The following is a 12,992-nucleotide window of genomic DNA, read 5'->3' as shown; positions in this document are numbered from 1 at the left end:
TGCTTATGCTTGGGGCCAGGATGGTGACACAGAATTCGAGTTTTATGTGTGCACAGAGGCCTCCAGTTATGCTGGCACGAAAGACCTGGTGATATTCTGGACACAGATGCCCCTGGTGGTGCGGACACTGCTCCTCTAGATGCTGCGATGCCAAGGCCCAGGTGATGCTGACACCAAAGAACCCTTGATGCTGACATAGCAGCTCTATGTGACGCAGGCACCGAGGTCCAATTAATGATGGCAACAAGTTAAAAACGGAAACAACACTCTGTATATGCTTGAGTCTCTATACTCCAAGCATAAAGTGTAATTTCCAAACAATAGCCCATTTGCTAAAAAGCAACTAAACATAGCCTAGCCTACTGTGTTTGAAACCAGTAACAATTCAAAGAAGTCACGGAAAAGGTGTAGAGAAGTAATCTCAGGACTTAGAGCAAAGACAGAGATGGAGACTAATGAGCAGGAGGGGTATTGCTGCGGGTAGGGAATGTGCACAGTGCATAGTCCTGGGTGCCCTTCTCTGCCATCAATACACACCTGTGTGCTGCCAGTCTATCACTCTTGGAATACAGAGACAAGTACAAACAAATTGGCAGTTTGTTAGGAAGAGGCTTCTTGAGGTGGCAGACTTTCATAAAGCTTTCCACTCGTACACATTTCCCATTCAATGTTAATGATACAAGCACAATCCTTGACTTCAGAAAAGTGTCTGCAGGACAAATCTACAAAGAGATGGAGTAAAGTAAACTAATGAGACTTTAATGTATAGCCTCCACTAAAAGGACACGCCTATTTTCTACCTGCTGCACTGGCCCGTGCAGATTTCTGTAGTGAGTATAAGCAGATGCAGAGATGGCAGAAAGCCAGGCCACCTTATGAGATTCAACTCTGATAAATGGAACATCTCACCTACGCCATAACATTGTAAAACATAGGTACAAGAAGAGCACCCGATGGCTAGCTGTATTACAAGAGCTCTAGGGATCTGGTTAGGATACTTAACCACAGATATGAGAGCCAAAGTGATCCAGCAGCAAAGGCGCCTTTAGGTAATACACAAACCTTTTAAAGAGCAGTTCTAGTTAAACGGAGGCGTGTTGGTTTGGTTCCCTAAGAGTGCTGTTCAATTCTGGTCACCACAGTTTGAAGGATTGGCAAACTTGAAAAAGAACAGAGAGGGTAGAAACAACTAATTAAAGTGATGGCAGGTTTAACACAAAACTCAAATAATTGAGTAAGGTCATCAAAGGAGGCAGCAGCCTTTGCTGGCGGAAAGGAGCACGATAGCCCCATGTAAAACATTTTTAAAAAGTCAGATGTAGTGACAAAGGTGGAACGATTCCTATAAGGCAGCAAATACTAATAACAAACTTGAGTATGTGAAATAGTACAAAAAGGTAATTATTACTAAGAAACATGTTTTATTGTCCAACAACAGTTCGCTTCTGGATAGACTGCGATATTTGGCAGGTGGAGGGGCATCACTACAGGGTTTCATTTAGAAAAGGTTCCCACACTGGAGCAGGGTTTTCGGACTCAATGGTGCAGGGTACCCACTACATAAGAAATACGATAAGGGCTACAGCACAGTACAGGGCTTGGCATGATTATGTAGGGGGTCCAAAGCATGAATGGTGTTGGACTCCATTAACTGGACCCAATGACCCAGTGGGTCCTAGTACTTTATTTCAGTTTTGACCCTGGAACCACATCATGGGGTGTGACATGGTAATCCATTGGGTTCTAGTACAGTAGTATTGTGGTTGTCACTGCACCACAGAAGGGAGCTGGCACAGTGATTTTTATGGGGCGGCAGTCTGTTGGGAAGTTAATGCTTATTATAGTTATCATCATATAAATTAGTGTCCATACGTCCATGCTGCAAGTGGCGTGAGGACAGATCGGGGTGAACATGCAACCTAAAGGCTACTCCTCTCCCCATCTGTGATTTTCAGAGCACCACTTCTCAATCTACCCAGTTCTTTCCATTTCCTTCACTCAATTCTCACTTCCTCTTCCTCTCAGTTCCTTACATTCTTCACATTCTCTACAACCCACTTCTCAATTTGTCATCCTCCCGTCATACTCCCCTCATGATACCATAGGCTCGACCTTCTCATGCTCTCCTTCTCCCATTGCTCACTTTTCATCCTCACATGTTTTTTCCCTGCTTTAAGACTGTCCCTCTCACGTCCCGATTTCCTACCTCATCCCCCACTTTTCTACACCTCTTTACTCGATACCCGCTCTGGCTTTACTTCAGTCACTTCCACTCCACTCTGAAATCCTCATTTCCTAACTCACTCACTTCTCAATCCTTGACTAGGCCCAGCTTCATTTTTTTTCCATGCTCCCTTCTCGCTTCCACCATTCCGAACGCCCTTCTAACTACCCTTGCCTTACTCATCTACTTTCTACGCTCCTGCACTCACAACTTATCTCCCTCCTCACTCTACCTTCCAACACTCCAATGTACTTATATCACTCCCCATTCTACCTTCCCACACTCCCATCTTCTCATCTCCCTCCCCCGTCCTCCCTCCTCACTCCCTTCTCCCATCAATGTCTTTCTCAGCTTTCTGTATAGCTACTCATTCGTGCAGCTCAAGTAGTTCTAAATTAAAGTGTTCTTCTCTTTGTCCCCTTTGACCCCTGAAGCAGGTGGCCACTCCTGACGTGGAGAAGAAGATTGAGGAATATAAGAGAGAGAACCCCGGGATGTTCAGCTGGGAGATCAGGGACAGGCTCCTAAAGGATGGACACTGCGACAGGAGCACGGTGCCCTCAGGTGAGCCTCCCACGCTGGGGTGGGGCCCACTGCACAAGTAACAGAGCACACTAAATGGGGATGGCGTGTACATTAGATATAATGCTGGTTTGCACACTACACTGACGAAAGGGGCATAGTGCACACAGAACCCTTCATATCATCTAAGAGTGCACTAGAGCATCCACCCAATTGAATGTGGGACACACAATTATAATGCCATCCCTGGGAATTGGCCCATTTCTCGTACTACTCTTTGGGGTACTAGGGAGAAAAAAAAAGTAGGCATATGTAACCCATCTATAGTATTTACCAAAGGAAGAAAACATGCAGGAAATACAGCCTATATTACATACAGGACTAGTGCTGAAGAACAACACATGGGAATATTGCATAATGTATGCGTGTGTTACACGTGCACCGTGTAACTAACACACAAACAAAACTGCAATAATATCTGCCCAAATCCCTTTACACATTTACTCCCAACTAGGAAGGAGCTGCTCCCCCACTACCTATTGCCATACAAATCCTGTCCCACTTTAAAAGAAAAGTCTCAACCACCCTCAACATTGTGGCGGCCCCACAAAACTTTTATTTCCATCTCCAGTTGCACAAATGAAACAAGTGGGTGCATTCTGAAATACAGGACAGGTAACTGAATAGAGGATCTAATCACAACTATCAACGGTTAGTATATGTCACCAATTCGAATTTCTCTTTAATGAGAATGGACTATAATTGCCCTTCATTTCGTTTTTCTTTTCTCGAGTGATTGTTTTCCCTCTTTTTAAACGGAGGAGTGGGTTCACCCCCCTAACCCACCTCCCCACTGCTCCCTATGAACATTTTACACCCTTCGTCTACCCGTTTCGACTCATTAAAATATATTCAATTTTCCAACATTCTTGTACGCAATGGTAGATTCAAATTGGATGGATTCTCAAAAGAAAACTCAAACTGATGACTGAACACACCACAGAATGACTGCACAACAGCCAGATTGATCTCCCAGGTTGCAAGTTAGCCTGCCTCAGAGATTTAAAAATAAGGGTTTCTTACGGAGCTTGCAATGCGCAGACTGAGAAGTCTATCAAAGTACTTGCAGAATCTACACGAAACTGGTGGGCCAAGGACTATCACTGCCTCCATCACCCCTTCAAAGAAATGTGCAAAATCAAATGGACGACTTCCATTTCCATAAAACTCCGTCCATGCATGCAATAACTCCATCACAGCCTTTTCCATCAACTTCGGCTGCACAACCACTATCCAGCTTCCCTACAAGTCACAGCTCAGAGTTTACCCCACGTCACCAAGTGGCCATCAGAAACATCTTGGCTTCTATTCTCTAATGCAAACCAAAGCCATTATTAGGGCCAATCTGAAATAACAAATATTAGAGTTGTACACTCTGATAAGTAAAAGGTTTATAGGATACCTTTCTTGCATTACTAAAGCTTTAGAAACATTGGTAACATCTCAATTGTTCAGCTACATGGAGGGAAATAGTCTTAAGAGATTTTCCGTTAGGATTATCACCCTGTTAAATGAACAATACGGCTCAACGTTTGTGAAGAACTACTACTTGATACCTGAAACACTTGTGTACGAGCACGATATAAATAAAATATCATTTCATTTACTCAATGGTGGCCAACAAGGCAAAGTATGTGTGTTAATTCTACTCAACCTCTCAACAGTGCTCCACACTAATGAGCACGAAACATGCTTATCACTTACCAATCCCACCCACCAAGCCAACCACGGCCCCTTTTGCTTTAGAATCACCAACATCCTATGTGGATTAACACACGGATCGCATCTCACAAGCAGGGCTCCAGAAAAGATTTTGAAGTCGGAGGATTAGTTGGTACGAAAAAGATTGTTATAGGAAGTAAAAAAGTTGATTCCTAAAGGGGCTCGGGTATTATTTAGACATGTAAAATATATTTTATCTCTGGAAGAGATATATGTTTGTAATCCATACTTCTTTGCATGTCATGCACATGAAAAGATACTATTTTACCTTAAAGTTCCTCTTAATATTAGGCATTAAGGTATTAGAGTTCCTTTCTGTAGCACTGTTCTGCTGGTACTACTGATTAAAAAATATCCCAGGAGCTGTGTGGGTGGTTGCAGGGGGTGCTTCTATGTTTCTATGTTTTCCCTGTGGTGCGTTTTTACTCACTCTTTTTTATTGAGCAGATTTGCCTGTTTGTTAGGGAGCAACAGTGTTGGCCGAGTTTCTTATCAGTAAGACTGCTCCAGCTGATAATTTTCAGCATTTACATGGCCCCGACTAGCCAACATCCTAGATGCCCACAATACTATCACATGTTGGTCTACTTATGACAGGTCCAACTAAAACTAGTTGAGATATATTGGGGTACACAGAGGTCGGGGGAGGGGGCTGAGGGGAGCAGCTACTAGTGGAAACTACCTGAAAAAGTGTAACTTGGGATGGAAGCAAACTGGGCCTCTTTCAATGTATACAGAGATTGCTCCCTCGTACAATTCCTACCTTGTCAGGCCTTAAAATATGCACTCACCACTATCCACTGGAGAGTGATCATTGGCATGTGGCACATTAGAAATGGTGTGCTCTGTGCATGTGGAGAATTGAGGGGGCAAGTGACTTTTTATGCCCGACTAGTAGCTTGCAACTTGAAACTATACCCCTGCTTTGTTTAATCATTGCTATTTTAAAATCCTACCTTCTCTATTGCTATAGCTCTGATACAGGGCATATGAAAAGGTCACTATGAAAACCCCAAAGGGTACAGCCCAGGATGTTTCTGTAAACCTCATTCATATTTGATCGGTCATCAACCACATTATCCAGGGCTGAAGCACTTCCACACACAACCGATAAATGAACCATCACTTCTTGAGACTACATATTTGGTTAACAATTCCCACTATAGCTGCACACCAGTAGGTTTCTCAAAAACCTTTCAACATTGCCAACCGCATACATGTTGCAGGTCTTCTACACAAAGCAACCCGCAATTCACCCTACCAGACACAAAAACTTTGGGGATAAAGCTTTCCATTTAAAGTGTGCTGCGCTCTGCATTGGCTTCTCCACACGCCCAAGACCGGAAGCTGCCTTGCTCAAGCTCCTGAGAGCAAGATGCCCACATTTTCTTCTCTGCCTAAGGCAAGGATTTCGTTGCCCCCTTGAAGCAGTATCTTGCACACACTTCTCACTGATAACGAGGCCAACAATCAGCCTCATGGTTTAGTACAAAGTGCCACTTAAGGCTTTACCATTGTTTCAGCAGGCACACAACACACAATAGGTGTGGTCCCTTCCAAAACAACAAATGGCTCGTCTAGTCTCATGACTGCTCAACAGCTAAACTCTTGTGCTCGATTCTCTGCTTCAGCCATTCACAGCAGTAGGTTGCATCAGTTACAAGTCCTGTTATTGTACCATTATCTTGGATATTCATTATATATCCCACACTTCATAGCGCTCCGAGGTAACATGAAGCAAGTACGAGCAAACTCCATAAAATGTACACGAAATGACATAAAGGTACATCCTACAGAATAATACACAGGGTGGGTGCATACAAATACAGCTGCGTATAACATATTGGGACAACCCACATTATTGCAAGACATGCAAATACAGTACTGCACAGAATCTCAATACAGCGGGTCGACACTCACACCTTATTCACACTACGGTTTTATTGGAAGAGTGCACACACACCCTTTAAAATATATGCAAACAGTATCATTAGAATTTACTCTACAGGGACAGCACACAAACATACTAAACAAAATACTGGATTACAACAGATGTGTACTATAAGATGTAGGAACAACGCACAAACACACCGAACAGCATGTAAAGGGACAACACATGCAACACCATGGAACTTGATGCGCACATTGAATAAACATGCATACTCTGTTAATGTTAAAGGTATTTGTACCGCGCACATTCACCACCGGAGTGGTCCCCAGGCGAAAACATAATTTACTGGGAGAACACATTTTTTTAGAAATTTCAGAGAGCCTACACAAATTACAGTGCACATATAGAGACCACAGATGTGAATACCAAAGAGCATTTGGTAACAGCACACACATGCCAAAATGTGTGCAGCAAGGAGTAACTGAGTAAACACAACTTCAAGGATTAAGAGAAACTTAAAAAAAAACGGTTAAAATACATACATGGAGAGGTCAAACTGCACAAAACAAGAACGTAAGACACATTAGAGGGGGCAGAAGTTCTCTAGCACTACTTAGCTTTCATAAAGTGGTCCTCACTATGACCCGTTTCAGTATAGAAAAATACAAGTAAGGAACACTGTCAGTCAAGAACATGGAGCAAGCATATTACAGAAGCATCCGAATGTGCATTCATGTACAAAAACAGCTGGAAAAAGTGAACCATATATTTGTGTTATAAGTAAACTAAGTGGGGTATTTACAAAGCCACTATAGATACAGAAACGTATGAAGTGCCAGAGAAATGGAGATGGGTAGCTGTGTGGCACATTCTTGGATATGCATCCAATAGGCTTGTGAGGTTTTATATCAGTTTAAAAGGCTGCCCTACCCTCAGAAGACAGGAGGGGAACCCCGACGTCCATCGTGCAGGTCCTACACTACCTCTCTGGCCTTTAGCTGCACTTGTATGGTGCATGTGGCCTTCCGGTCAACTCTTTAAGACAGCCAAGCTGGTGATGCTGCATCTTTCTCCAGGTGTGGCCTGCATCGTGCCCTCTCCCTTACAGAATGTATAGCCTTGTGGGCCCAAATTGTAAACAGTAGAGTAGCCCTCTGACTGGTTTGGGGGGTTATTTCATCCTGCTGATCCAGGCATGTACAGAAACATCCCGGGCAGCGCATCCTCTTCCACCGTAGCGTCAAGCCAAGGTTTTTGAGCTGAAAACCTGGAAGTAGCGGTCCCTTTGCCAGTCTTGTCCCACAAAAATAACTATATTTTTGTGCTATAAGTCTTGCAGTCCCCCAGAGAACTGTGGGTTGGATATCGATGCCATAACTGCAAAACTAATTTGAGTCTGATTCGCTTTTCTTTGTTTTTATCAATTAAACATCGACTAGACATTTCTCTAAATACGGGTAATTTACCTTCTGTGTCTACTCTCATGAGTACTAAGTTTGGTGATAAAACCATTGTATTTAACAGTTGGGGCTCCATTTTGAAATGGCAGGAATCAAAGCAGTGTTCTTATGGGGGTGGGAATGGGCGCAGAAAGCCAGCTTAGGGTTCAATTCAACATCCATTGTCCAGTATTTGGTCATTGGAATCCACAAATCTGACCTCAGGGATGAACAAGACAGCCAAAACGTGTTGGAGAGGCGTGGAAAGCAGGTGGAGATTGATGCTTCTATTATGAAACTCTCAATCACAATGTTAACTAGACCTGTGAGAGAAGAGCTTGAGTTGCCATTTCTGGCCTGGAGGAACCAGTTGTGCTTGATGAGCTGTGTTGGGAGAAAAAGGGTGTGTGGTCTGTAAAGCATTGGACACCATCTAGAGACCATGTAAAAGCCAGCAGTGATTAAAAGAGTCATCGCGGGTGGCAACTTTCTGACCGGTAGAACCCACAGAGAGCTAAATGCCAAGACATGCCTGCCCTGACTTTAGAGGGTGCTCGTAATTAGAGGGTGCTCGTAATTATCCACTTCAGCTACTCAATCCCTAGATAGGGAGCTGGCATTTGATCTCTCAGCTGAAAGGGAAGACAGTGATTCAGATGACACCTGGTCAAAAGAGCAGCCGACAGAGTGAGCCAATTTGCCTTCAGGGTGTGAAAATTAGGAGTCCTGCTACCTCTCAGACTGTCAAACCATAGCTTACATACGGAGGCTGAGGGTTTTGCACTTGCACCAAAAGAAGACATATGGCCTGGTGGCTGACAACAGCATTTGTTTGATGGGTGTAAGGTTGGTGATAAAGAAGGTGGGGATAATCCATCATTTGAGTGCAGGGAAGCCCTGGTCGTATTACCTCAACTATTATTGTGGCTGGGTCATGAACGTTGGGAACTGAAGAGTGTTAGCCTGCCAGCCCGCCAAAGCCTGTGAAACTGTAGAGAAGTAGACAATCTCTCATACTGTATGTGAACTGAAGACTGGGCCACCTCATACTTGGAGAGCATGTGCCAACAGGGCCTACAACTGCAAGCAGTGGTTTCCCAGTACTGAACAATCTTAACAGAGGTTAGGACTCAATAAATTAAACATATGTTAAAGCCATCAGTACCACTCCAGGAGGACACTAGTTACCCACTCTAGGCAGTTTTATCTCCTGCCTCTTATATGGCGGAATGATGCTTAAGAAAGACACAGGTAATAAACGTTGGGCTCACTCTCTTTTCTCTCTAGAACTCAAGGAAACCTTTTGTATTGAACTATGTGGCAAATTAATAAAACTGGTATTGATTAAGGCGCGTGTGTTGCAGCAGTGTCTGGATGGGAGACCACTAAAAGTGAAGCACTTGATATGTAAACGTCCCAGATATAAAAAGATTGTGGCACATGAAAAACATTAAGTGAGAAAAGAACTACTGTGTACTACTTTCACGCTATTTAATAAACAAGAGCAGCACATGCATATTGCACAATCGAACATGCCAACAGGCCATTCAGGTATCACACACACAGTCCTGTTTTTGTTTTATGAAGCTAGGTGCTGTCCTGGAACTAGGAAAATAAAAACTACAAATCCCAGAACGCAAAGTAAATAGGATGGGATGAGCATAACTAAATATAATACCACATGGTGGCATATATGAAAAATATATAGCCTTAGGCGTTACAATCTCATTCTATATCTTTGAGATATGTGATAACACAGCCATGTTTACATAGCATCCCTTGTTACTGCCTGTTCTCATACCTAGACATGAAATCCCATTCAGCCAAAAGGACACCAGTGATGCAGTGTGATGAGGTGCATTGGTCAAGGAACACCTCCAAATGTAAAGACACAGCCATAGGTACTCGATTAAAAGGTGTCCGTTTACAAGAATCTTCCTGGGAACCCAAGGCAAGAGATCCCTACAAGTGGAACTCGGCCATCAGAGCACCTGCTGGCCGAGCATTTGGAGAGGCATTCTTGGGAGGCTTCCCACGAACGTCTCATATTTATGGCCTAGCTGCACTCTCTAGAAGGGGTTATCACCAAGAAGGTGTAAAGCACTGGTAACAGGGTGTGTGATCTTTGGCAGACGGAACACTAAATCCAGTAAGTGGATAGGACTGATCATTGTCAATTTAAAAATTGTGTGTATGCAGGAAGGGAGGAAATGCAAGGACCATGCCATCACCAGAGTCAATGCAAGCACTAGACACGCTGCAACTAGCTGATGCACTCAAAACATCGACAGCAGTACAGGGTCTGCTTTACAGCGAGTTTTTCCATGAGGGGGGAGGCATTGAAAAACTCCATGGGAAATCTGGACCGTTAGAATACCTGGACACTAACACTAGCAGAGGAACAGTGAGCAGCGGGGATACTCCACACTCCAGATTTTAACAAAGGCAGACGAGTCACAAAACTTAAATCACTAACTTCATGAATGCACCTCAAGCATCCTAGACAACAATTAAATACGTAAATTCGCGAGTAGGCCGAAAAGTCGACATTGTAAATGAATAAAGTTAGCGGATGCCCTACTTTAAAATAACGTTCTCGTGTTTGCATACGGTTTCACGTTGGATTCCTACCGTTAATGCCACAACGATGGTGTCAATACTACAGAACTAACTGTGTTCAGTTTTCGAAAGGGGTGCGGGGTCTGTATCAGAAGGCACACACGTACTTCGCAAGTCTGTTTCACCAGCCGTATTTCTGAAACGACCCGGAAAGTAAAAGTTGACGAGAGACCCGCGAGTGCCCACAGTTGAGCAGAGGGCTCTTACAGACAGAAACACCAGCGCACCTGAGAAGAGTTTCCGGTGGAACCTTCTAGTCTACTTCTGAAGCCGGCTTCAGGACCGGAAGCTGGCCGGAGATAACGTAGGCTTCTGTACTGCGTTGCGGCGCGAGAACACGACGTGACACAAATCATGAACAGGAAGAGAGGACACTGCTGTCCAGGCAACGCCATCTTATTCAGCGCTACGGGAAAACGCGGTTCCTTTTCTTCGGACAGCCCCAAGGGAATTTTGAAGTCATATGATTAACTCTCAAGTGTCCTCATTTTGGAGGGAATGGCCAGCAATGCATTTACACGTATTGTTTTTAATTCGGTCAGCGGCTCAGTGCCTTTCATCAGAAAATACAAATTGGACCAGCAGTTTAGTATCCGAGGATTAGAAATGTGACAAGAGGGAGATGCCTGCACACCAGAACTCTTGGCACTATACTGAACACGTTGCTGTGGGTAATTCTACAACTTTTTGTATTACAGTATGACCTAGTGATGCTTCTTCAGCTTCCACAGAACCACTGTAGCCAGTGTTATGTTATTCTAGTCACATTTAAAGGAGAGTATAGGCGTCCCTGGATTGTGCAGGCTTCACCAATGTCAAGGTTTGTGGTTAGAGTTGCTATCTTTGGTGGGAAGGAATACTGGCAGCGGGGCACACACGCTTTCCCCCAAATTGAGGTGAGCGACTAGGAGAAGCTAGTGAGTCCGAGATGATCCAGGGAGCGTGGGCAGTTTATCCTCCTCGCAAAAGTTCATAAATAATAGGTCCAGGTTTCGAACTAAACACCCACAAAAACAAGACATTCTAAATGCTGACTAAGTCAAAATAATTTCTATAAATGCCCTGAATTAGAAACATACCTCTGTCTCACTGACAACTGCATTGGCCATTCACTTAACTGCCCTTTGTAGAAAAATAAGCTAGTGTAAATTACCCTAATTTACATTGCCTGTACTGGCCACAAACATTAATTTACTGGCGGTGCAACACTATTTCCTATACAAGCACCCTGTTGTAAATTTGCGACACATTTGTTTATCTTCGAGACAATCGCTCTGTCCAATTAAGATATGAATGGTTAAGTTAATTGGATAGATAAAATTAAGGATTGGAATGTGATACAGAATGAGGACTTCTTTTATGTGTATTCCTTTAACTTAAAAGGAAGAAATATTTAATAATTACACTTGCTGACACTGGTTGCCGGGCTATTCACAATGACATTTATAAAACAAATTCTATTAATATGCTATTATTCTGTTCGGTTTATTGTTCCTGTGACACTATAAATGCAACAAGTGTATTCAAGGATTTAAGGCTGCAATTGATTTTCAGAAAAAAATCCTGCAAATGCTTTTTTTTCTGGAGATGGTGTCTAGTAGACGATATACCTTATTCTTTTGCTGACAGGCGCGTCAGTTCAATTGTCTGAATACATTAGAATTTTACAATACTTCTATGGTCCATGTAAAATTATTAAGGGACTATACTAGAGAACAATGCGACTTTAACTTATTTACGGGGTTCTAGCTGTGTTCCACAATTGTGGATATTTATTTTAATTTTAACACTGAATAAAAAAATAGAACTAAAACAATGTCAGCTCCTAGGGCACTCTTACCATATATATCCATAGGAGAACATGATAAGACACATAGTTAATGATGCGCAGAGATAGCATCGAGGGCTTGTGACACAGAGAACCCAAGAACCCCAGACAAGCTGCCAGCATTTAAGACAATAAGTGCCCCCAGACACTGCGTGCGAACATATGCGACACTGCCAGCCCCAAGGCAATAAGTGAGCATTCGACACTGCCCGTCATGCATAGACCACAGGAGACACTGCTAACACCTGTAGTAGTCAGAGCACTTGCGAAGTCGAGAACACCTACGCAACTACATGTAGGGAAATGAAGCATTTCTCCCTTTCCCTAAAACACTGCACTTGCCAATTTACTGTAACTAGGCATCAAGGCTTCATTGCTTTTCCTTTACAAGCCGATATGCAGACCTATAAAACTGTCAGCATTTGAGAAAGTGATCCCACCAGAGGACACCTAAAACACTATTGGAACTGGAGCACCAACAGCTGTTGAGACACCCGCAGCATCTTGGACACTGAGAACACCTCAGAGACTTACAAAAGCCGAGACTCTGTCAGCAACTGAGACACTGATACCAACGCCTGAGACACTGCCAGCGCCCAAGACATTCTGAGCATGAGAGACACTGAGAGCACTGAGACATTGTCAGAAGCTAAGACACTGCGAGTACCCGAAACAGCAGCGCGCAAG

The 12,992-nt window shown here is 43.4% G+C and overlaps 1 protein-coding gene across 6 annotated transcripts in view; it reads left to right on the top strand.

Moving 5' to 3' along the window:
* Positions 1–12,992, top strand: part of PAX7 (paired box 7) — a 170,683-nt gene that overhangs the window by 5,906 nt on the left and 151,785 nt on the right. For 3 of the 6 annotated variants that reach the window (XM_069611085.1, XM_069611083.1, XM_069611081.1), the window contains exon 3: positions 2,659–2,788. In XM_069611085.1, coding sequence (XP_069467186.1) covers positions 2,659–2,788 — 130 coding nt within the window. The remainder of the gene's footprint in view (positions 1–2,658; positions 2,789–12,992) is intronic. The other 3 variants (XM_069611084.1, XM_069611082.1, XM_069611080.1) reach the window with 1 other exon arrangement.

The sequence above is a fragment of the Ambystoma mexicanum genome, chromosome 8 (assembly GCF_040938575.1).
Source record: "Ambystoma mexicanum isolate Mex_15411 chromosome 8, UKY_AmexF1_1, whole genome shotgun sequence".
In the NCBI taxonomy this organism is placed as follows: Eukaryota; Metazoa; Chordata; class Amphibia; order Caudata; family Ambystomatidae; genus Ambystoma; species Ambystoma mexicanum.
The sequence above is the reverse complement of the archived record's forward strand: the minus strand, read 5'-3'. Positions and strand labels throughout refer to the sequence as shown.